Here is a 26345-nt window from a genome sequence, read left to right as displayed (position 1 = left end):
CAAACATTAAACGTTGGTAATGTGCGACAAGTCCCACGAGATCTGAAAGGATTTATTGTGATATGCTCCTCGGAGATAAAGCATTTGAAAAATTAACCTCATGTTTATCCTATTAGATCCCATTTAATAATAAAAAAGCGATGGTTGCAGTAAAGATTCGTCTACACACTTTCATATAAACTGTATTATGAACGTACTTCCTACTTTTAGTTAACAAGAATTTTGGAATGATTTTTTCTCTTTGTTGAGTCTCCGTAAATAGATTTATACCCTGGATTTTTTAATCTCATAAGACCTCAGAACACGTTCATTAAAATTGTTCATCGGGAAAAAGTAGACTTTATTCATTGTCATTACATCTCACTGGCGGTCATCATCTGACGTAATTGGTAACGGGGGCGTTGGTAAAAAAATAAGAGTTCGCACATCAAGACTGGAGAAAAACAGGACGATGCAAATATACTCTGGTGAAATCTCACAATTAAATTTTCGCTTGAAATTCTCATGTGTTCTAACAGCTTCTGCAATGAAATCTTTTCTTATCCTTTTGACTCTACACACTCGTAATTATGGATACCATGACATATGAAATCACAGGACACCTTTTTAGATTGTTTTATAAACTTCACATTCAGATCATATTTTGCTGTAATTTTTTGTTGCAATCCGATGAAGGGGATATGAGAAGATCAAATTAATTTACACTCTCGCTTTTCCTATTCACAAATATCAGAATGCATAAATTAACCCTATTTTGATGAAAACTTGTATAAATACCAAGAGGAGAGAATGAATAAGGAATTTTATGGTCTAAAGGATTATTAAGACGGTGGTTCAAATTCATGGAGATTTATTACTTTGCTTTTCTACTCTCATTGAAAACTTAATATTTTGAGCCAAGAGCAAATTCAAGGCATTACTCACAAGATAAGAAAATATTTTATGTCCTCGATGACCAATTATAATGACGTGAAATAACCGAAACACTAAACGCTGCAGGCTCACTCGTAAAGAGGATATGCGAAAAATTACAAGTAAACTGTATTATTTCGAAAAGTATAAGGCATATATATTAAAGTTTCGTCAATTTTATTTTACTAGGCTTAACTGACTCTCAAAAGGTTTAAACTATGGATGAACGATGAAAATTGAACAACAGATTGAACATTCATTTTCTTTTACTGCGCAGTGACACATCTTTTTTTAAATTTCTTGCTAGGTTTTTTTTTGTAAAAATGCTTCAATATTTCATAATTAGGGATATGAGAATAAGTTACATCGTCATTTGATAAGATTTTTTTCTTTGAAAAACTTGTCTTAACACTTCAAACAGGTTCAATTTGATTCGATCAACGCTGACAGGTAAGTACTCTACTTAATTGCGAGAATCATCCGACGATTCTGGATGTATGAACGCAAAACTTTAGAGTATTTAAATTGATGGAATGCATTCTCAGGTAAGCTTCCTCTTCGATAAAAAATAACTTAAATTCCGCTAACAAAAACACATAAAAAAGTAGTCAATGTTCATTTTTAATAAGGTAGAGTTAAGAGTCATGATTAATTGAAGTGGTTTTCTCTTTTAAGGGTATTATTTCATGTAGTAATTACAGCAATTTCATCAAGCAGAAGAATTTAAAAAATAATTAGAACTTCTGGAAGAATGATTATGAAGTTCGTGAAGAATGTTTATGAGAAAATATATTGAAGAAGACTATATTATCTAATAGATACATCATCTGTTGTTAATAATCAGATATGAATGTTGCGCTTCCGAGTGGAACTCATATGAAACCTGTTAAACCTGATTACTGATATGATGACTTTCTAGAGATCTTCGGAAGTAGCTAGGCAGGATCCCATTTGAAGAACTAATTGAACTGGTTCAATCATAACGGTAACTAGTTTTAAATAAGTTCCTAGCATTATCCAACCAAATAAAACATATTAAATGAAAATACGCAGAGAATTGCAAGAAATGAAGCACCAACATGAAATTTAAGGATTAAATCAGGTAATCCATAAAATGACATGAGCTTAATCAACAAAAGGTGTAAAATATATTAAAATGAGATTTGCATTCCAGGAAACAGTATTTGTAGGATTAGAAATAATTGTAGCCAGCAAAAGCTGAATAAGTGGGCATCTATGTAAAATTTAATTGTGATTTCTTATAGATCAGATAGGAAAGCTGTACTTGAAACTTATGTTAGAGAGATTTCGTGTCGAACAAGAGTAGACAGAATAGCTTAAAAAAATGGAACCAATTCATTTTTGAGGCCATGAAGAGAAAATATCAGTTTTTGTAATTTAGTATTTCATTCCTAAGAGTTTGACACGTGATTAAATGTTAATGAATAAAACGAGACGCAAGATAAGAGGAAGCAAACTAAATTAGAAAACAAAACATCCCTTGAAGGGATGAATAAAATGCATGATTAAAGACGAAATGGCCCTGCAGTTGCCGCTGTAGGTAAATTTCAGACAATGGAGTTGGTGGATTGATTACTCTTTAGGATTAAAAAGCATTGTTAGCCGAAAACGCTGCACTCTCGACTTGGAATTCGCACTTCATGCAATGATTAGTTGAAATGGTTTTACTGAGGACTATAGTTTACCTTCGCTGCTGCTAGGGTGGCGGTTTACGTTCCCAGCATGAGCACTACGAGGAAATACGAAGCATTAATGTGATTGCAGCATGATTCATATTTGAAAATTTATTAATAAGCGAATTAGCGAGCAGAAAAGGCTACTATAATACGTAAAATTCTCATTTCATCTTACGATGCATTATGAACGGCAAGAGAGTTAATGCGAAGAGGGAGCTTTTTAGACAAAACACGATTCTTTCACAATGCCGCTGTGTAATGTGTATGAAGCTATTCATTGTCACACATTAGTAGCATTTGTGTAATACGTTTGTTAGCTGTTCATCAAAACCATTTGAGGAAATGGCTATGTAGAATTTAAGGGTACGTTTATTCCGTGCTAAATGATTGACTGCCACGATTTTTTTATCTACGATTTGAATTATTTGAAGCAACCGTCCCTGTTTTTACGGCATATGTTTTACAAGTGACGCAGAGACGAAGATATATTGGTTTGCCACTATCAACTAGACGAAAAAAACTGTACCCAAGCTGTGTTAAGCGACAATAAAACCAACACTCGTAAAATACAACACTGACGTGAGCCAATTCATGACCCTCGAGAAATTACTTTACGGACGAAATTATATCAAGCAAAGCTGTCTTTGTACAAATAACTGAAATTTTCAGTTGCTGAAACGTAAAAAAACAAGCATAGAGAATATTTCAGCAATCCAGACTCTCCACTTTCTGGAGCAAAATCTTGACTGTTAATGGACAACAAACAGGCTGAATTTTATAGGCAACTCACTTTTAAAACACCGATTTTAGCTAAACTTATTTTATTAATTCCGAGGGTACTAAGTACATCGATAATGCCTACTTGAAAACGCTTGAAAAGCAGTTGATATTTTTAGATATTTAAATGTAATAATAATTTCTTGGCGAATTAAATTAACATGCAATACAAGTTTCATTGATAGAATAAAAGAGAGACATTTGTCTAATTTAAACGGAACATCTAATTATCTAATAGGAGATCTAATATCCCGTTAAAAAGCAAATCAATATGGCATATTTTCCAAATGTTTGAACAGAGCTGTTTTTCACCTGCAATAAGTAGTATACATCCTCCATTAGTTATGTTTTTTTATTTTAACACCAGGCGTTTTCCCGAAGCTTCAAAACTGAAACTGAGTGTAAAACCGAAAGTATGCTTGTTGCTCATTGATTTTTAAGCATTTTCAGAATTAATTATTTTTAACAAAAATCATTTGATATTTTACGGGGGGATTATTGATTTGAATTTGATGTTACTCACATTATAAGTTTGATTAAGGGCATTGATATCTTCATCAATAAATTCATGCGACTGAATATATTTTCCTCGAAACTATCAAACAATAAGCTTAACATGGCAATTAGTGTTGTTCGCGTATTTGTCATCTTATTATGTATGTCTTTGGTGATTGATTCGACGGTAAGAAGAAAGACTTTCTTGATGTACTTAATATTTGATGATACAATTTTCACGCAGAACTAGGATCACTTAAATTACAAAAAATACCATCATAAATTCCCTTCCGCAGTAAGTCTAACCAAGGTATACTATTTATGTCTCCGTATGAAGTCAAAAGTCGCATTTCTACTTTTAAATCCTCACTTCACTGCCTTCTTCTCTATTCCAACGAAGAACGACCATTAAAGAGTTTCAGCTTCACGATATATGAGCGGTAGAAAGGGTGTAAGTGGCAATTAGACAAAAGAGAAATAAAAGAATTGAGACAAAACATAAGAAAAAATAGCAGGCTAACATTTTACCATAAATGTAGTGCTTAACAGAGATAAAATGGACTGATATAGAAATAAAAGCGAGATATTAAATGAATGATTATCATTACCTAAATATTTCCCGTAGTAACTATAGCACGCATAGTAGACACTTTTTTATGACCGTTAAAAATGAATTTCGATAACTGCAACATAATATTTGTAATACAGCAAATATCGATGTTTCTAAGTAAATGTTTAGTTAACTTAAATATTTCACTGAATTCTTGTTACTTCCATGAACACCATTAATTTGGTTTACCTCGTATAACTAGAAGGAAATGCTTGTTGTGTCGAATGATAAGTTTTTTTTCTAGAAAGCGGAAGTCGCACCATAATCCGACAAGGGTCAATTAAGCAACGGCGTAGAGTTTCGTGGATATTTCATTGTTTTAGAGTCCCACCGCGGGCGGACGGGTGACGCAATTCGTCGTGTTGTCTCTCGATGGCCAGCCGGTGGCCGGCCATGTCCACTGACTGCTCGCCGCATCGGCCCACTCGCTGCTTGCGTGCTGTTGGGAAACTATTGGGCGAAGAAGATGATTAGACTGCGAACCGAAATAAAAATAAAAGGGAAAGACCAATGTCTCTCCCAAGAATCCACCTTACTCTCCGAAATTACTTTTATAGAGTGCCCACGAGAAGGGCAAAAGGCACTTAGCAAAAGGGCAAGGACCCCATTAAAAGGGAGATTCAAGCTGAGTTCCACAGAAAATTAGTAAAGAAGGGTTCATTTATAAAATTCCTCGATAATTTTTCCAATCCGAGATGCAAAATCATTTGAATACTTCAGTCAAGCAAATGGGAAATAAGGTAGTTTTAATGAAAGGAATATAACACAAGAAACAAGTAACTTTGTACGCAATAAGGCGCACGGGTGCAAAGTGATTTGCACCAAGGATGAGAGAAAAACAGTTAAAATAAAATTTTTACCGTAACTTTTCTAACTCCATCTCAAAATTTTTATTAATATTTAGATTTTTATGATTGATATATTTCGTGAAAGAGTATTTTACTTGTCTCACACAAACTGATCGATGTCACAGCATTGCGTGCTACTAAAAAAAAACATCGGGTTTAATTTACTACAAATAGTGCACCGGGTAGTATATTGAAACTGGTCGAGAAACTTCCCAGTTTAACTTCATCATACATATCTATTAAGTTTGTTACGTGTCAGTCTGCGGTCTGCCTGCATTGACGGTAAACTTCGTGGCCCCCTGCCTCGTACCAGCGATGGCGACTGTCGAGAGCGGCAGCAAGTGAATTCGTGGATAGGAGTCGAAGTGTTCCGCTCGCATTAAATGCGAAAAAAATGTAGTCCGCCGACGCAAGATAGAGCGACGGACGTTCACCGCATCACAGCGGCAGGAATATAATTCGTAGTTGGAGTCGAAGTGGTCGGTGGCATTGAATGCAAACAAAAAAAATTCTCGCCTGCAGGTACACATTGTGAGACGAGTAAACTTGTGCTCGCACGACACGATGTATGCTTTCGAAAATAAATCGCGTAGTTTGCGTTCGACGCAGAATTTCTGCACGCACAGTTAAGACTTGGTCCCGGCGCTGTGGCTCGGCGTATCGTAAAGTTGCGGGCAAAGAACGTGCGAAAACGGACCGAAAACAGCCTGCCCACAAAAAGGGAGAAAAACAGTGGCAAGCCACAATTAATTGCTGCCTCCCCACTGCAGTGGCTCTCCTTTGCAAAACTCTAGCAAAGGAGAGCGAGGCACTGGCATGCCACACTTAATTCCATGTGCTCCAAACTCCCCGTGACCATTTCTCGGACCACAAGCAACAACGGAATTAGACCAATACATTGGACCACAAGGAACTACGAAATAAGATTGAAAACCCCACCTATATAGGTAGTAAAAACACCAATACAGGATGAAATGCCAGCCTCAAAGGGCTAACATATAAAAGTTCTGATACATCAACAGCGGGACAATTAATGAATGAATGAATGAATGAATTAATGATAAAGCGGGACAATTAATGAATGGAATAAACTCCCTGCATAACTTTTTCAGCTCTATCCCAGCAACATAAAGATTTTCAAGAAGAGGTGAAAAAAATATATCTTGAAATATTAATTAATACAAGATAAAAACCGTTATCCCAGAAAGGTAAACCTGGGTGCAGAGCACGCAGGAGGGCACTGCTAGTAAACTTATTAGTTTGTCTCTTATACGCCGCAAGACGATTTGAGACAACTGATAACGCGAAAAAAAAAAACCAGCGGATGATTCCAGGGAACGAACGTTCGAGAAAACTAGCCCCAGAACTCTCGAAAACTTGACATTTTACCATTCACGCTGCTAGCCCTAATAGTTTTCGAGTTGCACAACACGCCATCTTAAAATCGACCTCGAATAAAAATCATAACATAACGGGGGAACCACTTTTCATTCCCTGTCGCCCAAATCAATTCCGAATGGGATCCCTTTCGTGCTGAGATACACTCCCTCATCCCCACCCGAATTTCCTTCCCCAGGGATTGGGAAGGGAACAGGATTCGTTGGCTGGGAAGAAGAAGGTAAGGGGAGTTTGGGAGAGATATCCACGTCAGTCTAAGAATTCCGGCGCGAGCAGTCCCGTCACAAAGGCTGGCTGCCCGAGTGGAGGCTCTTCTCTCGACCCGAAGTCAGTCAGTTTGGTCGGCGTTCGTCGCAGGTGCATCAGCGGCAGGACAATCGCCAGCGCGGGGCGGACTTCGGCCCCCTCCCCTCGCGGCTTTCCCCACCGAACACGTGGAGAGAAGGGGAGGAGAGTGTTCAGTTACAAATCGGGAACCTTGACCTACCGCCACGCCAAAACATATACGACGCACCTCCGACCTTAAGGCCGTCATTCCCCCTCCCCATCTACTAAGTCAGATTCACCTTCCCGGTCTCGACTTTTTTTTATAACCCCTTCCTCTTCTCTCTCACCTCGTAACAACCCTTTCTTCCTTCCTCCCCATCCCTGCCCACGCGGTTAGAGCCGCCAGCCAATGGGGGTGTCGGGCGGATCGCCTACGTCACGCTTCGAATGCACGAGGAGGTTGAGCGCAGCGGACTCTCAGTGCATTTGGAACGCGATCGCGGAGATTGGTGCCCGTGTGGGAGACCGCTTCACGTCGAACGTGCCTCTCTTCAACTGCTTCGGTGAGTCCCATACTCAACACCACCCTGATCCTCTCAAGTCCAACTTATCCTCCTCGTGAAGGCGGAGTGGAATGATTGGGAGTCTTTTCCACCCGCTCCAGCGTCAGATATTCGAGAGAGTTAAACTTAGTTAGAGATGAATGTGCGTGCTTGGACGATATCGATCACCTTTAGACTCTATTTACACAAAATGCGTTACTATTTTGGCTAAGTTTATTGTGAGTCTTCTTTTGAGTTTTCCGGGATTTTGCAACTTTCTTTACAGAATTACATCCTTCAAACGCTTAGTTAATTGCGTATTTTAACTAACTCGCTCAAATACTCCTGTAAACAAAATCTCATGTTTGATGTCATATCCTTAGCACAAATAAGCCATGATTTTGGATGTAAATTGGGTTATTGTTTTACTATTACGGTTTTAATTGTCCTCCTACGTAGAATCTTTGTCTTAGGTTTTCACATCTCACTCACATTATTCATGGAGGAAGGAAAAGTTACTACAACTATGGATTAATATCATTTCACTCATTAACTCAATGCTTATTTTAAGAAAAACTAGAATTTTTCCAAAAACGATCTCTATACACTTGTAGTGCTGACTAACACATTGGCTTAAAAAGAAATACGTCCTAAATTTTTCCTTACGAAATGGGAGGTACAAAAATTCAATCCCTGAAGCTACCTTTGCCTTCCAACGGGCTGCAGAAAAAGAAATTTTTGCGGATTACATTGAATTTAACATTTATTATTGGGGGGTAATGGTATAAATTATCATCATAGATATTGGCAAAAAATTCAAACAGCTTGCCGTTTGTCTTTTATCCTCTCTATCACAATAGCATGTATACATTATATCTTTGGGGGACCAAGATCAATGCGAGTCATTTGAAATAGGGAGACTTAATGATATTTTATATTGAAAGTAAATGGTTAATTAAAAAAAATTAAGGAATACGATATGACTAGTAAAAGGATAGGAAGTACTTAGCACGCGAGCGACGAGCTCATTTCAAGGAGGGGAGTATTAATTTGATAGTTAAATAGCGTGGATGGTAAAGTCAGTAATTATTTAAAAGGTAATTAATATCTTAATCCAAATGAATATTGTTTATTTTGCTACTGTTTACGCACCTGATTCGTTCGAACAAAGAAGAAGTTGAGAATCCTACGTGGCCATGATATTTGACCTCTCACACGGATGACGTGCTTATGATAGTTGGGCGACGTCAAACAGTAAACAATGCCTGATATATTTTCCCTTGTACAAATCAGCGGGTAGAAGCATGCTGGTGTGAAGAAAGGAATTTCACCAGGTGTGCGCCAGTGTTGTGAAAGAGTAAAAACAAATTTGTTTATTCGTGTATATACTTTCATCGGGAGAAAACCTCCCATGCTTCTCACATGTGTACCCTATAAATAACTTAAATATCTATTTCCACGTATTTCCAGCTGCTTCATTGATGTTTCTATAATAATGTCCAGGACAAGGTGTGTTTCAATAGATGATTCATTGGGGTTCAAAATATGACGGTGATTTAATTATAATTACCCCTACGGCCCGATCATTTTGTACATGGATAGTGAAAAAAATGATCACAACCATGGACTACAAGTTTTTTACTAATTGTAAATAAATTTCTTCGCCATTAGCATTCACTACATAAAAAAGGAATTTTTTTTAGTCGAGGAAAGATAATTTGTAGTGAGCAAGCTCCATTGATTCTACGGGAATAACTTTGCTTCTAGGAATTTTATCGTGAAATTTATAGTATTTTTTCAAATTCAATAGGATCAAACTAACTTCTTAGCCGTAGCCGCTACAGTAATTATGCTTCATATTCTTAGGGATTCCTCTATCAGTGCTTGAGTCATTAAGGTTCATCTCGATCAACAACTTAATTTCTTTAATAATTGCGTAAAACTATCGCAATCCCAAACTTTTATTGCAACTTAAAATATTTTTTGGAGATGTGTTATGGAGAAATTTATTTAAAAAATATTCACATCTTATGGGATATATAAATTGATTAGCCGTTGAAAGGTACGCTCATAAACGTATCATATATGATGATATCAAATTCTATAATCCTTTGTATGATCTTCCTATTTTCTTCAAAGAGATTATAAAAATAAGACAATCATCAATATTTTTTAAATTTACATTTTCATCTGAATAATAATTAGAATCTGATGGGTAAATTTTATGCCGGGCAATATAATATTTGTCTTTCATGAGGACGCATTTCTCCTCTCCGCTACCCGTAATTTGTTTTGAATTTTTGATGCGTCTTCTCATATCATTAGTAAGATCTACGAGTATATTTCGCGAGTGAGTAGCAGAAAGACGGTATTTGATAACATAAACATGACGCGTTGGAGAGAATTCTCTTTCCAGTTCTTGATTGTGATGCAACGGCCGAAATTTTTGTGGCTTTCATTTTTGAAGGTTTCGGTCAAGGCCAGGCCGGCAGAAAGAACGAAATCGCATGTTCCCACGAGCATATAAATGGACAAATCATGTTTCCCAGCCGGATTACTCGAACACAGCCATTTGTGGCCTCCTTCTTCTTCCCCTCTATTACTCTTACGCCAAACATTTTCTTTGAGGCAATAGCAAGAGGATTGATTGCGAATTTTTTTGGATGGACGACTGAATAAAATCTTAGGTGAGAATTAAAATCCATAGCATTTTGAAATTAATACCTATATTAACTAAATAAACACATTGACTCTTTACGCGGGAACCAGCAAAACAAACACGAGAATATAGTTCTTTTATTTTAGACAGAATTATGCATGGAAATACATCGGATGTACAGAACGGGAGAAGTATCATGAGCGTTCTGGCCTTAATTCATTGCATAGGAGGCCTACTCTAATTCATAAAATGGAAAAAGTTGATTATCATATTCACAGTGGTATTAATCGATGAGCAATGAACAATATATGCACATTGCAGGTTAATTTTAGTAGCTTTGATTAGGATTTTCATCAAAAGCTTGAAAAAAATCTACTGAAGTGTAACGATAGGACCTCATGCTTATCTACAAATTATCTTTACTAACTGTAATATCAAATTTTCTTATTCAAATTTACCTTCGGCAAATTACTACCTTTTCAAATTCGGCAAGGATTAATTTCCCTGCCACGCTTGAATAATTAACTGCAAGCTATGATATTTTGATGTGTTTTATAGTCAAACGTGAATGTAAAATGCTAAGAAGAATAACATATGCACAAATAAACTTTCTGTTTTAATGTTACGAAAACCGTGCGGCTGTAAAACAATCGCGATTGCGGGAAAAATTGCACAGAATAAAATATTGCAAAACGTATGCATTTATAAAGTTGTAGAAAATGGTGGCGGAGAAAGCATTACGATAGCATACAATCTTCCATATGTCCCATTTCTTCTACGCGAACTTGCCCATATCTCCTAATCTTCCATTTCTCTTACGCGAACGGCCTCCTGTTAGCAGTATCAACTCACAGGAAGTCCGTTTAGCCCACCAAAGGGCGGTGAGCTTTTTTTCTTAAGAGTAATGGGTCTAACTTGGAATAGATTTCGGTTTTCTCCTGTGGAGGTGGAAAATCTGGAAAATAATCATTTGTCTTCCTAGAGAAGGCCGTGTGACTATGGAATTGAGTCAGCTCCATGCACTGCTATAGAAGCTTTCCTAGGCGGCTCGACGGTGGCGTTGCATTGCGTTGGGATTTGATTGAGCACTCGCCTATTCCACCGTTCAAGTCACTTCCTCCATCTTTAGCATAACTTCCTCCCATCGCTCGATCCTGTTTGCCTTTCCAATGGAGACATTTCGCTCCTCGGCCCTTCATTTCACCCACTTCCACACCCCGACTTCCCGCTCCGACCGGCTCGCGCTGCACCATCGGCGTCATCATAAACTGCACCCGCTTTGCTGTCGCGTGCGCACGGCCGCCTTTTCCGCTTTCCCGGTGGGAGTAGTAACGCCTGTGCTTCTAACTCGTTCTGGTTAGCAAATTCCCACCCACGACCACTTTCTCCGCACTTTCTTCGGTCTCGGGTAATTCTGAAATGACGACGGTTACGTTATGTGATGTGTTGTGAAGCACTTCCATAGAACGATCCTATTATCCTAGCTCTTGATGCCAACCGTGGAGAACTCAGTCTCCTCATTATTCCTCGTCAATCCAATTGCATCGCGCGATGCAATAATTATTCTCACACTCTGAGCAGAGATGGTTATCGTTCTCAATGCCATTATACCATCAATATAGGTACTGATGCGTTAATTCAGCTTATTTTTTAAATTAATCATAAAATTAATATTACCAAATAAAATAATTCTATTATAAACATAGAATTAAAATCATTTAATGAATTGTAAAATATTAATCGCAAACTACAAGCTTGAATCATTGGATAATACGGGTTCCGCTGCTATTTTACGCCTATTTCGCAGTAGATATTTTTGCTTGATGCAATCGGAAAAATAATGAAATATACAAACAGAAATACAATCTGGTAAAATGACTTTCCCAAATTAGATATTTAACAATTGCGCATTAAAGTCAAACATCGTGAATAAGCCGTCTTGAAATTTGCGAAGTCAGGGACGGTAAGACATTTTTCATGCACTATAATTTTTGAAATATGGCTATTTCAACAAAATATATATTTTCAACATCATCATAAAATTTAGTATCGTTAGAAGATAAAATTTTTAAACGCCTTATTAGAAGTACAACGCGAAAACTGGAAAAATTGTACTCTTAAAGAAAACTAAGAATGATAAAATATTCTGAATTACTACCGCGAAAATCCTCTAGTTACCTTTGGATTAATACCATTTTGCATCACCTCGTACGCAGGGAAAAATTTGTATAAGGATATTGCAATGAAGTAATTTAGGGTATAAAAGGATATTGTAATGAAGTAATGAAGGACATCTTGTTTTTTGGGATTGATTAATTTGTGAAATGTGTAATTCATTCACCAACTGAGTTGAAAAGGTTAAGAATTATATCAAGTTCGCCATTTACTTTACCATAAAAATATTAAAATTATATTCTAAAAAAATAAAAATTATAGAACTCAAATCGCTAAAATTAAGTTTTTAACACTGTCTTTTCACAGTAAATGGTATCACACTTGCAGAGGACTCTTGACTGAATAAAAACTGCGCTCAAGTAATTGACATCGGTTCCATCCATTTCCATTCTAGCATCTAACGCTAAGTTTCAGCAGCGTTTGACTCACAACGAAGTCTCAAAGGTGCATAGTAACGCTGGACGCATAGTAATGCAAAACGCTCCTACTATGACGACTAATAAGTTGGAGTTAAAAGCTTTACCCGTTGGAAATTTCGTTTGAGAAGCCACAATATTTAACACTCAAGTATCATAAACTTTATCTAACGCGCCGCAAATTTCCATTAAGACACAACCCTTTTCCACCAATTAAGGAAGATTTTCTTTTCCACTCCAGCGGAGCAAAAATTGCATTACGATTTACAGCGATCACCGCAGTGGTTTCGTTTCCCTGCAACGAGTGCGATTTCACATCCGCTGCATTTAATCCGTCCCCATAAAATTGTTTCCCACCGCCTAAAATATTTCACAATGCCGCCGATATAGGTATAGCCGCGAGCGACGGTGCCCCATCCGTTTTTGTTTTCGCTGCGTGACGAGGGCATGGGCCACGGGAGCAGGGCAGTGATGCAACAATCCATCACCTTCCACCCCCCCCCCCCCTATTTCCTCTCTTGTGTTGAGGACGAGTGCTTGCTGCTTTCACCTTTCTCGAGAACGGGGAGGGGTCTCTTCCGTAACTCGAGTTCTTGACGCAAGTGATTTTTCAGTCTGTGTGAAGCGGTTGCCATTTTTTTTGCTCCACTTACGGGGGATGTGGAGGGGAAAAAAATAGACGCGTATTACGTGATGTCCATCGCATCCCTTTCCGATCGGAAATGTACCCAAGGGAAGCGTGTCGGTGGTCGGAGGCCATTATGTGATTCCCTGGCCGATGTCGTTTTTCCCTTCGTCATGGGAATAATCGATTGTGATCCGCTCTTGTTGCATAAGGAATGGAAGAGTGGCTTACGTTAGGATATTCAAGCATTGTTTACAATGGACTCAAATGGACTTTACCTCTCGTAACTGTGTAGTTCAGCACTTAAAAAGGAACGCCTGTAGGTTCAAAGCTACTTACAATGACGCAACTTGATTTAAGATGATCATTTGTTGGGAAAGCTCAAATTTCTCTGGAATAAAATTGAAGTGCAAAAGATAGTTTTGTCAAAACATAGACATAAATACTATCATGAGTTTCTAATATTAATTTTACGATTGATGCACCCTTTTTTCTGTGGTTGAAGAAATGTCGTTAATTAGTGTGGATCATAATAAGTCAAGTTACTTTAAATGGGGTTTCAAGTACTTTGACCGACGTCACAATAATATACGCATATGTTACGATTCCGAGAATTACTCCGTTCTCAAGGATTTATGAGGTTGTCTGCTTCCTCCATCATCTCTGTGCCGACCAACCTCAGATAAGAGATCTCTAAAATAATCTCCAAATCTTTTTAGAGTTCCCTGAAAAGATTTGGAGATTATTTTAGAGATGGAATTAAGATATGAAATCGGCAACATCGATTTTTTCCTATGCAAAAAGCATCTGAGGATACCCTAGCGACCGTTGGGAAGGTAGAAACATTGCCAAGTGTCATAACCCTCCCCTTTCACCGGCAAATGTGACTACGACACGAAACAGTTATTGTCCACCGCTTCATATTTCTGGAGAAAGTTCAAGAAGAGAAGGTTGAAGCAACCGTCTAGAAAGGCCATTCGCATTGAATCTCTATTGTGGAGCAAGACCTGCACGCATGGGTCAACTGACATAAGAGGCGGACCCCTGTAGTCTTCAGGGGGAAGAGAAAGTTGAGATGCTGACGGCGCGAGTAGATGTAACTGACGATATCTGCATCCTTACCAAAAGGGTTAAATTTATGATACGTCATCTTATTAAGTCACGTGGGTCTAGGGTCCATGAACACAAAACAGCGTGAAATCGAGCACTCCAGTTACCTCCCTTAAAAATACACTTCGAGATGCGACGGTTCAGTTGCCGAACAAAATGAGTGATTAATTGATTCCAAGCATCACCTACCTTTTGGCGAAGAACTCATGAAGCGGCGAATTGCAAAACGGCATTAATGCATACGAAAAAGTTTTGCGAGTTTATAAAAAATATAGTTTGGTGCTTGACTTCTTTCCACATGGTTTGGCCAAATACGAAAAGTTTCGATTTTCTATGTGATCTCTCTGTTCATATTCAAAGCTACGAAAAACATCATAATGACTTTTTCCCTTTAATAGATATTTTAATAATGCAATACCTATTCAGGGGATGGAATTTGAAGTAACAGCTCTAGTATTCCTAAAATACACATGAAAACTGTTCATTCCAAATTCATTCCAAGTGGACAAGTGCTGTGTTGGAATTCTTACCTTCGCATAATACGTAAAGAAACCAGGGAGGATCAGCTATATTCTTCACATTGTTGGAGGCTGGGCTAAATTTTTTAATCATTATTCCCTCTGTTGTATGTTTATCAGAGAGTTAGAATTTCTTATGGATGACGTACGGAGATAAGTGGTCATAGCAATGATGTTTTCCCATTACGGAGATAAAGGAAGCTAATACCTGATCACACGGATATTCGAAACTCTTCGTATTTGGTCAAACAATTTGAAATGAAGAAGAGCCTCTAATTATAATTTTTTATTAAAAAATCCACATCTAAGTGTTTGTTAATGAACTAACGTTTTATAGGTCAGATATCATTATTTAATTCACCGCAGTTTTCGATTAAACTGTTCAGCTGGAACTTGCTAATATAATCTACGCATTGTGCGAAAAATACCTTACTATAGATGTCATATCAACTACGGAAGTCAACATGGAGGAAGTGACATCCATATTATCGACAACCCGTATCCTATGTTCTAATCCAAATGCATTCGTTTTGATGAGGGTATTCACATCATAATTTAATCCATCCCGCTCTTTGGCCCTCTTCCCATCTTTGCCAGTTACAGTGATTTTGAATTCGGACGTTGGAATGCACAATCTAGAGGGTAGGTGCAACTTGAATGCGGTACTTAGGAGCAAAAACAATAATTTTATTGGTTCCAAAAGAATCATAAAAAATCAAGTATTAAAGAGACAGTCTAGCGGTCACTAATAATTCGTCAAGCACATATGAAAGTCTGAAATAGGTACGTATTTAAGGTCTTAATGCGGAATTCAAATCTGAGGACAGTCATTAATTTATTGTAATTTGCGATAAATGTCGTTGTGATTGTGACCTCAGTAATTATCTTACTAACATTAAAAACTTTATTGGATTAAATAAGTTCCTCAATTCTATACCCGCAATGGGAAATTCATTTGAGATATTTAAAAATACCCATTTGCAGTAAAGGCATTTATAATAGTATTCATTTAGTGAATGAAAATTTTTGAAGATAAAATTCCTCCTTTTCCAGATAATATCATGCATGTATGGAAATTCCCTTTTAAAAATCACATTCCTCAATAGCTATTTGATTATATGAGTCTTGCAAGAATATTATGTCTACTACCCTACTTAATAACACAAGTTGCCACAGCCTCATTTTGTACCGAACCGAAAACGTGGATAGCCCTTCAATCGACTTGACAAACAAGACTTAATCCGTTAGAAGATGAGAGCAGGAAAAGGGCACTGACATAAGCATGAGCTTTTACAAAAAAATCTCTATATATATGCTGCATCCACCTGGTTACGCAAGATTCTCGTCCGCAACTAAATAGCCAGATATCATCCGTAAAGATGAGAGCGTGGGACACTTCTCATTAATGCCTCTCACCACGACCTCCCTCAACAAACGTCGAATCCGGAAACTTGACATCAGCACAGCCTTCCGGTGGCCAGTGAAAGTGAAGTGAAGGGAGAAAGTAGCCCGTGAAATATCGCCGCACCGCAAGCTGAGCCCATCGTCTAGTCCCCGGCATCGTGTTTACCGGGGTTGCCATGGGAACGAGAAGGGTTCGTCATCCTCCGTATCTTTTTATCAGGGTATGGTTCCGCCTACACATTTTTATCTCGCTTAATTGAATCAGACTGGCTGGCTTCCGTTCGATCTCTCATGGGCAGCCGGTAGCGAGAGCAATAAATATTTCGAGAGAAATATAGAACGAACTCGGGCTCAGCTACATTCGATCCTAATGAAATCGTCATCTTCCGCCATTTAAGCAATAGATGCGTTGCTAGAGCAAAATAATGGTCCTAAACATATCAAAATTGGAAGGCAGAAAAGACAGGGCATGACATCTCACGTTTGCGTCAGATATCTTGGTACTCAATGGGTTATGCGGGAATTTTCTATACTACAAATAGAATACAAGAAATGCTCTACATGTTGTGGGAATCAAATTTAGAAAAAAACGTAATTATGAAAAATAAAGCGAGAAAACGTCATTAAATTTCATGCAGTTGTGTATAGTAACCAACCGTGTGACATCACTGGTATCCAGAGGTAGGGACCACGTTTGGAAACAAATCTAACTTTGGTGGTGCTCATGAAGAGGTTTAACTGTTACTTATATGAACTAAGTTCATCGTGCATGAATGTTTAAGTCAGCTGATATCTCGGGACATCAAGAAAGGCAATGATCGTGAGTTTAAATAAAAAACTAATAAAAGTGCCTTAAAAATCAGATAGTTTGTTAGCCTCTGCAGACTTCATTCTAATGCGGAATACTTGCCATGAGGATTTCCTGGGAGCGGTGAATGGTAGATTATTAGCCATATATATGTGTCTTTAATTAGATCTCATTTTTATATTAATTGCGTGTTGAGAACATGATATGACACAGGCCATACGTAATCATTATTTTTCACGCGCCGCTTGCAACCTCTACATTACTTGTAAATTAACCACTTTCGGAGTAAATGATACTTTATATTGATCCTATTTCTTTTAAAAGACATCACAATTCACAAACATACCCCTTGTGTTACTTTGAGTGTGTTTCTGTATGGAAATAACTATGATCGGAGTCGAGGGTGAACCCTCATTAGGGCGACTGACCATCGGTAGTCCCCACGAGAGCGACATTAACCGCTATTCATATTTTGAGTCTAATGATGAAAAGACGTTCATTTTTAATGAAAAATGGCTTTATTGCTTTCGCAGTATTCTCCACGGTAATCAATACTCCTTTGCATGCGCTCAAAGTGATTTTCATATTACTCCGATAGAGGTATCTGCAAAACATGGTTTTTGAATGCAGCGACGGCTTCTACATGTGCCGAAGAGCGTTAGCCACGCAACTTTTTCTTTATAAACGGGAATAAAAAGAAGTCATTTGGTGCTAAATCAGTTCTGTTTGGAGGATGACCCATCAATTCGACGTTTTGGCTAGCCAAATTTGGTAGTTATGTCAGCTAATCCATTTTACTTAATTGGATTAATATTACTTATAGAATAGTGTAAATATTACTAAAAATATCCCTCCGAAAGCCGTAATACTCACCATTTTGAACCATTTATCTTGAAATTTTTCTGAAGGAGTGCCCCCGCACCTCCCACTTACCCTGGCGGGTATTCCACACCCTCAGACACCCCAGTATTAGCTGTGCCTAAACCCCCCCCCCCTAGTCTTAATTCCTAGCGGCGCCCCTGGACACATGATTTGTGTCATTTGTCTCTTTGGAACACGTTGTAAAGACATGACTTTGACTGAAATATAACTACGGAAAGGCTGCGGAAGTCTCGTGATTGGAATAATAATATATCTCTCAACGTCAAAATGACTGAACACTATGATAATAGTATCAGAGACCAGATCGCATCTATTTACAGCGACATATTCTATTTCATCTTTCCTAAGGACAGTCAGGACTAGCAATACACAATACAAGGCTCTCCCTTCTCTTTTCCTAACCTTGGTCCTGTTCCGTGATTCCTGTTCGCGTGGTCCCCAAAGGACAAAGATCATTTCTCGTGAAGGTGCTCCAGGAAGCAGCAGCGAGAATCTAGTTTCTCTGATGACCACAACCTAGCCACCACGGCCAGATGCAATTCGTATACATGTTCTCTCCCATTGATAGTGTAGGTCGGATAATAGTTACAGGAAATTTTTAACCAGTTCAGAATCTATCATTTGAATTAGCTTCACAGCTAGATATACTCTGTACAGGCCAAGGTAGAGTGTATTTACCTTGGTTTTAACCTTTTCTTAGTTGTTCGTGGGGACGATTATGCAATAGAGAAGCCTGCGTGATCGAAAAAGGGAAGGTCAAAAAATATCAAAGACATTTATTCCCTCGTGAATGAACTCCCTCTCACTTGCTGAAGGATAGTGTGGAAAATGATCAAGATAGTGTCTTGAAGAACATACACCAAGATTTATTATACTATGCACACACTTAGGTAAATGTGCAAAGCTTTCAACTATTAGTATACCCTCTCCTCTATATCACTGATTTAACTTGACTTTCTTTATTTTGTCTTTTTAAAGCTTTCCTGAAAGCGCGAACTTGTACAAATTATAAAATTACAGTTTGAGGAGATATTCCGTCGCGGAAAACAAAAGAAAGAAATATCTTTCAACTTCAGTTGCTTAAATAAAATGGTATCCCTAAAAACTTTCAGCTGATCTAATGTATTTCTGTTCATAATATGGTAAAGCGGACTCGTTGCAGCCATTCTCACTCTACAAGTTTCAAAGCTCTGGATACCGTGAAAGACCGAGTGATATTAAACGATTTGTTTTGTCATATATTGGAGACTAGAACTCATTTTCTATAATTTCTCAACATTCGTCGATGATTACCGTAGTATTAGAGTCCAGGTTGGCTGTAATACACTTTTCAAATTACTATTAGGTAGCTGCACAAGGAAACTAGCAATTCAATTCCCATCATTTATCAGTTAACACGCAAGGCCTCAGGTCCTCTTTAGCTCCTAGTTTTATATCTTCCAATGTAAACAAATCTTATTTATTCTACCATGGATTTTTTATTTCCAAAAAAGGGTTAATTATGCTGTATGAAGCCTACCACCAAAAAGCGAATGCTATAATTAAGAATATAGACTTAATAACAATTATTATCACACCAGGATCGCGTTATTACCAGTACCACCTCTGCTTTTGTGGAAAAAGTGAGGTAAAAGCAGTTAGAACAAAGATACACGCATCGTAAGCAGTAAGTGACCTCACATTCTCTTAAAATGCTCTCACCACGTTGATAATATTAGTGAAAACTTGTGAAACTATTTTTTTTTACAAAAAACGCATGTCCTTAGAGCATAAATTCATTTTTGATGGAATTATTCATTACTCTAGAATGAAAGGAAGACAAAAAGTATTTTTTAAAGTTTTAATTAATTTGGGAATACGAAATAAGAGACTCAGGAATAGGCGATCGTGATAAACGAAAATATTTATATAATTTTAGGGGAAGGCAAAAAGCAGGGCACATGTTAAAAAGATAAAACGTTGGGACAGGTAGCAAAAATTTGTTGTTGATAGCGAATAAAAATCAATGAAAAAGAAAACAATTGCTCTGAAACCGAAGCAAAAGAAATACTGATTTAATCGATGCTCAATCCTTCTGATCCAACTTCGCGAAATAAAAATCAGCTACTGGCACCCGAAAAAACATAACACTCAATTCGTAATACGTGAAAAATAGGCGACGCACAAAAAAATTAAAACTATTTCACATTCCGTCCGTATATTATTTCGTCATCCAATTTCACACGCATGTTCCTCTAACATATGGAATGCCAAGAGAAATAGAGTGAAAACCGCTCAGGAGGGCGTTGACTATTGCAACCCCTGGTTACTCCTGGGTTCCCCGCCAGACACAATAGCGGGAGCGCCTACAGTGTGCTCCGTTCCAACAACATATTCCGGTAGACATTTCTGAATTACTCGTATTGCACACACCGAAAACATGAAAGCTCACATCGCGACGGGCTTTTCCTATTTACCGTGTTTTTTTCTCTGCACAATGCACAAGATAAATGACCTCTCTCGGCGTCGCCCTCGCGTTCGGAAAAGGAATGAAATCGAGGGAGAAATCCCACGGAGTGAACTCTTCATACTCCAGAGTGAGTGAGTGCTGGCAGACCGGTTTACGGCACGTCACCAAGCGGCGAGTAATCGGGGGCAAGCGGAGAAAAATTTACAGGGCTCACACGAAGGTTGTGACGGGGGAGAGAGGGAAAAATCTGTTTGCCGGCGACGTGAAAAACACTCACCTACGAGAGTTAATGCAATCATTTCTTCATCTTGTTTCTTTACGGAAGACTTGAACGACCCGCAAGACCCTAGTTTCGTATTTCACATTTGAGCCAAGTTTCGGTTAAGAGTATCATTTTCACGAAAACATAATACTTTTACTCGATTCCTTTTTTTTTATTTTTCAACCCAGGTTTCCTAACTTTTGCTTCTCATTATCAAGGTAAGTGTACATACAAATATGAGGAGTAGCTTTCCATACTAATGCTAGAAACTGATCTCACGGACGTGTATAATATAAAAAGCTGCTACTCATATTTGTATGGTAACCCTAAAGCGAAATTATCGAAGCTTTGGTCGGAAAATAAACAAGCGTGGATTTGGCTAAATTTATTATTTTTCGTGACAATTTATTTATGAATATTCCACAAAGTGACGCTGCGTTATCAGTCCTTTCTGATAATCGGTGAGGTGGATGAGTCTACTGACGTAAGATTTAATTTGCAGGTCTACCTGGTATCAATAAATTCAGTAACGGTAAAACGAAGTCATAACAGTAACAACCCAAAGCGAATTTTTTTTCTAAATAATTCATCCACATAGGTGAACGAGATAATTTCAACAAGCGCTACCATTCATTGTCAACTCACTATAAACACTGATATGTAATAAACTATAATTAAATTGCGAAGTAGGTAAACCAAGACCATATGGAAGACCATAGAGTGGATATAATTGGAAGCAATGAAGGCATAATGCTGCTTAAAAAAAGCAAATACATCCCACGGGATACTTACCAAGAACAAAATATGTATAGGAACTGGGTAGAAAAGAATTGATAAAAATCTTGATGAGTGGAAGAACCAAACTTTATAGACATACGCAGCGACATAAACAACGTCTTGATTTCATCAAGTAATCTTGACGAAAACCTACCAGAAATATTAAAGTCAAATTGCAAAAATAGTTCATGAGGATTATTGAATAAATTGATAAAAAATATGGTAATTAAGGGAAAGTTTCAGTTGCCAAACCTGTCCATAGGATTTGAGGGTCGATAACGGAAAACTTGATCTAATATTACAATATATTTGAATACAAATGGAATATTATATTTTTTGTCATACGTAGTACTTCCATTTCGTAATATCCCATTAAAATGGTAGTTACCACGGAAGGAGAAATATTTCGAAGTCTTTCCGAGGGTATTTTTCTACGTACTTAATTGATGATTGCGGCTTAGTAGCACGGAAAGACGAAAGTACAAATGCATGTGGACCTATGGAATAAGTCATTAATTGTGACTGCAACTATGAATTATAGGCCGATGACTTTTGGGAGCTCAAATAAATTAGAACAAAACGATAAAATAGGAATAGACCTTTTCGTCAGGCATGGAAACTGTCGATATTGAAATAATACGACTCCGCTCATACGACCTCATCGAATTTTTTTTAACCTCATCGAATATTCCAGTCTAACGGAGAGAAGTTGAGATTTTATTGCTGTAATTCACGTCATTTAGATTTATGTTTTGGAAGAAAATAAGGTGGCCATTCATTTTTTTCAAGCCGATTGATTTAATTAGGCGAGCCACGTTTCTAGTTGTCGAGCATTGGTGAGACTGGTTCAGAAAATTCTTAAATTCTTCACTCCATTGGTTTTGCGCTGCAGAAAGTCTTCGATTCGATGAAGGTTTTTTGCCTTTACTCAAGCCATAAGTTATCTTTTGCCTTACATCTTTTCGTTTTTAAAAAATAGCTATTTTTATTAAACACCAAATCAACACGCTTTAACAAGCACAATTAAACTTTAAGTATAAACATTTCCTTCGCAATTTCTCCTCGTCCGTTTTTTGATGAATGTTAGTTACATATTACTCAGTTATTTTTTATGCCAGAGAATAAAAAAAGATAACAGAGTAAAAACAACGATATTCACATTTTATTCGTGGCACAGGTCGGACATATTGGGTGTTTGGTTAGTGAATTTTCATGTAATTTGGCGACCTTAACGACATTTTAGGTCAAAATCGGATTAAAATTAATCATGAATATTCAACTGCGTATTAAGTCCTTCCTTTCAAAGATTTTTCAACTGCTGCCATCTTTTTCTTCTCTATCTTCCACTAAATCGTTCTTCCACGACTTTTACTTCGTTCCAAATTTTATATAAACCAATTCAATGAGCTGATAAATACTATACTTTGAAAGTAACCACGCAAATGTAAGGTTCCTATAGATGGCTAAATGCCTGCCTCCTTCGCGGCCTGCATTTGCTTAAGCACTTCCACGTGTTTGGCACGAGTGACACAATTTCAACGTAATCTCTGTAATATTTCGCGATCGCCGGGGGAGGAGAGTGATACTGGGATACCAACATATGATTATATAAGTTAGTAGAGCCAAGAGTGTGTTTTTAATGATAGGCAAGCACACCACTAAATATTCTTGCGACCAAATACCTTAAAATGTTGCGATTGGCTCCTTTCCCTGCAATCAAACCGAGGTCAAAAAGACTTCCTGAATTCAGGCACCCTATTTTCTCATATTTCAAATTAAGAACTCTTGATTCTGGATGAATTCTGTGTTCATTGAAATACAAACGCGACATATCGTATTCCCATCCCACTCTTGAATGACAAATTCGTAAACATTCCATGTCTTCATTCAACCAGCCTTCATTGCTATGCTGAATCATTGCATTAGCTTTATATTCAAAGTCAACAAAAAAATTAACTGACTCTTCAACGTACGCGGATTACCGTGGATTGTAGGGAAAGTAGCCAACTCATCATAATTTAATTATCATTTCACATAAGCTATTGATCAAAGATATTAATAAAAATTTTACTAACATTTTTGATAAAAATCATTTAAAGGTTTCTAATTAACAAAGTGACTCATCGCATTAAATCGGGCCAAGCGGAAGCATTCCTTCCCCTGTGTTGCATATGGCGCTACATGTAAGCCATGTTTTCATATATACTCGGCAGATGGTAGGATTTCCATAGTTCTGCGATTTATCGCGAACTTTGTCAATCTATCGCTCCTCAATTCTCTCCACGTTCACTCTTCTCCTTCTTTCATGGCACTCTCCACTTGAAAATTAGAGGCCGGTGACAGTGAATCCTGCGTTGATATGCAGGCGGAGATACGAAGGCTACGGTTACTGTGCATGCGAGTTCTGACGAGTACGTCCGACTTTGTCCGAACCGTCCGAACAAACAAACGCCTGTTTTCCAATGAGAATGTTTACACTGGCAGCGATTCACTCATCAGAACATGCACGAGGTCGTCAGAGTAGTTGAGCGATCAAATAAGTTTGCTTTTTTCGCGCGACTTTCGTTTGTTTTGGGGGTTTTATTATTTATTAGTGTCTTGAATTTCAAGTGATTTAGTTATTTCAAAATTGGTAAGGATAAATAGTTAAGTCTTGTGTCCGGGAAAATAAGTGTTTATGGGATGTGAGAGTCAAAAAATATTATATCAGAGATATTTCTCGGCGAAAATAACTTCATTAGCGGATTTTCAAGATAATATAATTCATCAAATACTTCGATCTTTGCAGTGCAGCAGAAACGTAATGTCAGAAAATGCGCGCAGTGTAACCACCTTATTCTAACGAGGATTTCGGACGTACTCCTCAGAAAACATTTACTTACGCCAGAACACGCATGCATATTAATCGTAGTCTGAAACAGATTCTTTGTTAACAGCAATATTAGTATTAGTTCGGCAATATTAGTTCGCCAGTCGTTTTACGGTCGCGGAATCACCATACTTAGATGATGAACTGACAATCCCTCGTCCACACACAGCGGGCCAGTGGGTGGATATTAGGGTGGATTTACCTAAAAGGCCATGTTTGCCTACCATCGAGGTCACGTTTGGTTAATGAAACCAAAGGCTTAGCCCAGATTCGTACTATTGTTGCAAGCTAACATGTCGATTAAAAAAGTTAAAATTTCACGGAAAAACCTCTGCTAAACCACAGGTGATTCATCTTGGACGCGCTCTCTTATCATGTTGTAGTGGTTTTGATCGCTAATCCTATTCGAGCCCAGAAACTAAGGGGAGATAACGAAAAGCCTTAAGAAGGCGCATCACTCCCTTTCTACCGGTCGTATTTTGTCATTATTTGGTGACGTACCACTTTAAACATTTACAACTTAATCTATGATTTTGAAATTTTCAATGAAATTGTATGAGACTTTATTTCAGCATATGCCTGGGTACCAATAATACAAAAATTACACTTGAGAAAATATCGAAGTAAACTTTTCACATTTGACGTACAGGTTAATCAGGTTTCATTTCATACACTCTGTAATAAATTAAAATTATTAGATAAATTATAAATTTGTGTAAATACGTCATCATACGTCGAGGAGAGGGATTAGTATAACGTCATGCGCAACCATTTCTTTCTTGCATTTAAATTATCTAGTTCTTCATATTTGGCACTTTTTCATTAACCTTGTCGTCATATTTGGGTGAAAGCTATCCAGGATGTGTTTTCATTTTCATGCTAACATAAATCACATTCCATTCGTGAGATTTTTTGTCATGATCAAATCTTAAATGCACACTCCATTTATTTGCCATTAAATGAAGCTTATTCTTTAATCGGCAGCATTAAATGCTTAATTTACTACTTTATGTCGTTGACAGTCGTTTATCGAAAGAGCTAAAACTGCCAACAACCCTCCCAATACTCTCGTTCGAAATCGATATTTTAATATCTGAGATAAAAATCTAGATACACGTTGGAATTTAAGGATCACCCATTCAAGGCAAACAAAACGAGTAATTCTTGAATAATCTCGATATCAGTTACTTACCGGATCAAAGGAAGCGAAACATTTATTTAGAGGCTGAAACGTTGGCGTTGAGACTCGATAAATCTACGTTGAGAAGCTGCTTTTTGGTAATTTTTTTCTTTATTGAGAATTAGTATGAATGAAATGGCGAAAGAATGCATAATTTTAGGTGAAGTAGGTGGTAGGTATGTGAATTTATCTGAGAAGCGTTATATATCTGACCTGATAGGCTTCTTTCGCCGAAATTCCAATAGTCAGCCTCCGATCAGGATGAAAGAAGGTTATATAGCCTCAATATCATTTGCCTCCATGATATCATTAGATGGTTTCATGAATACCGATGTTCCATGCCTCGGATTTTGTTCTAGGAATAAAAATAATTCGAGAGAACTCAGTAAAAAAACTCTTTACTCACCCATCTAATCTCACTCTTTAAAAAACAAGAAATAAGCATCATCTAAATTTAGATATAATTCCCAGTTTAAATATCACGTAGGCATCGTTTATATAATATTCGGAAGCTAGTAAGGAAAAGTATTAAATTACTGGGCCATTTCATCTCAAATCAGGCAGATAGTGCAAAATCATGTCAGGTGACCATCACCGATTTCTCTGAAATTTATATATGTGTAAGCAGTATCCTTATGATGAATAATGATGCCTTTATTTCAGCT

The 26345-nt window shown here is 37.5% G+C and overlaps 1 protein-coding gene across 1 annotated transcript in view; it reads left to right on the top strand.

Annotated features, from left to right (window-relative positions):
* Window positions 1-7094: 7094 nt before the first annotated feature.
* Window positions 7095-26345, top strand: part of LOC124164210 (alpha-tocopherol transfer protein-like) — a 43357-nt gene continuing 24106 nt past the window's right edge. The window contains exon 1 of the mRNA XM_046541439.1: window positions 7095-7567. Coding sequence (XP_046397395.1) covers window positions 7414-7567 — 154 coding nt within the window. The 5' untranslated portion in view covers window positions 7095-7413. The remainder of the gene's footprint in view (window positions 7568-26345) is intronic.

This window comes from Ischnura elegans, chromosome 1, assembly GCF_921293095.1.
Source record: "Ischnura elegans chromosome 1, ioIscEleg1.1, whole genome shotgun sequence".
Taxonomy (NCBI): Eukaryota; Metazoa; Arthropoda; class Insecta; order Odonata; family Coenagrionidae; genus Ischnura; species Ischnura elegans.
This window is presented reverse-complemented; position numbering and strand designations above follow the sequence as displayed.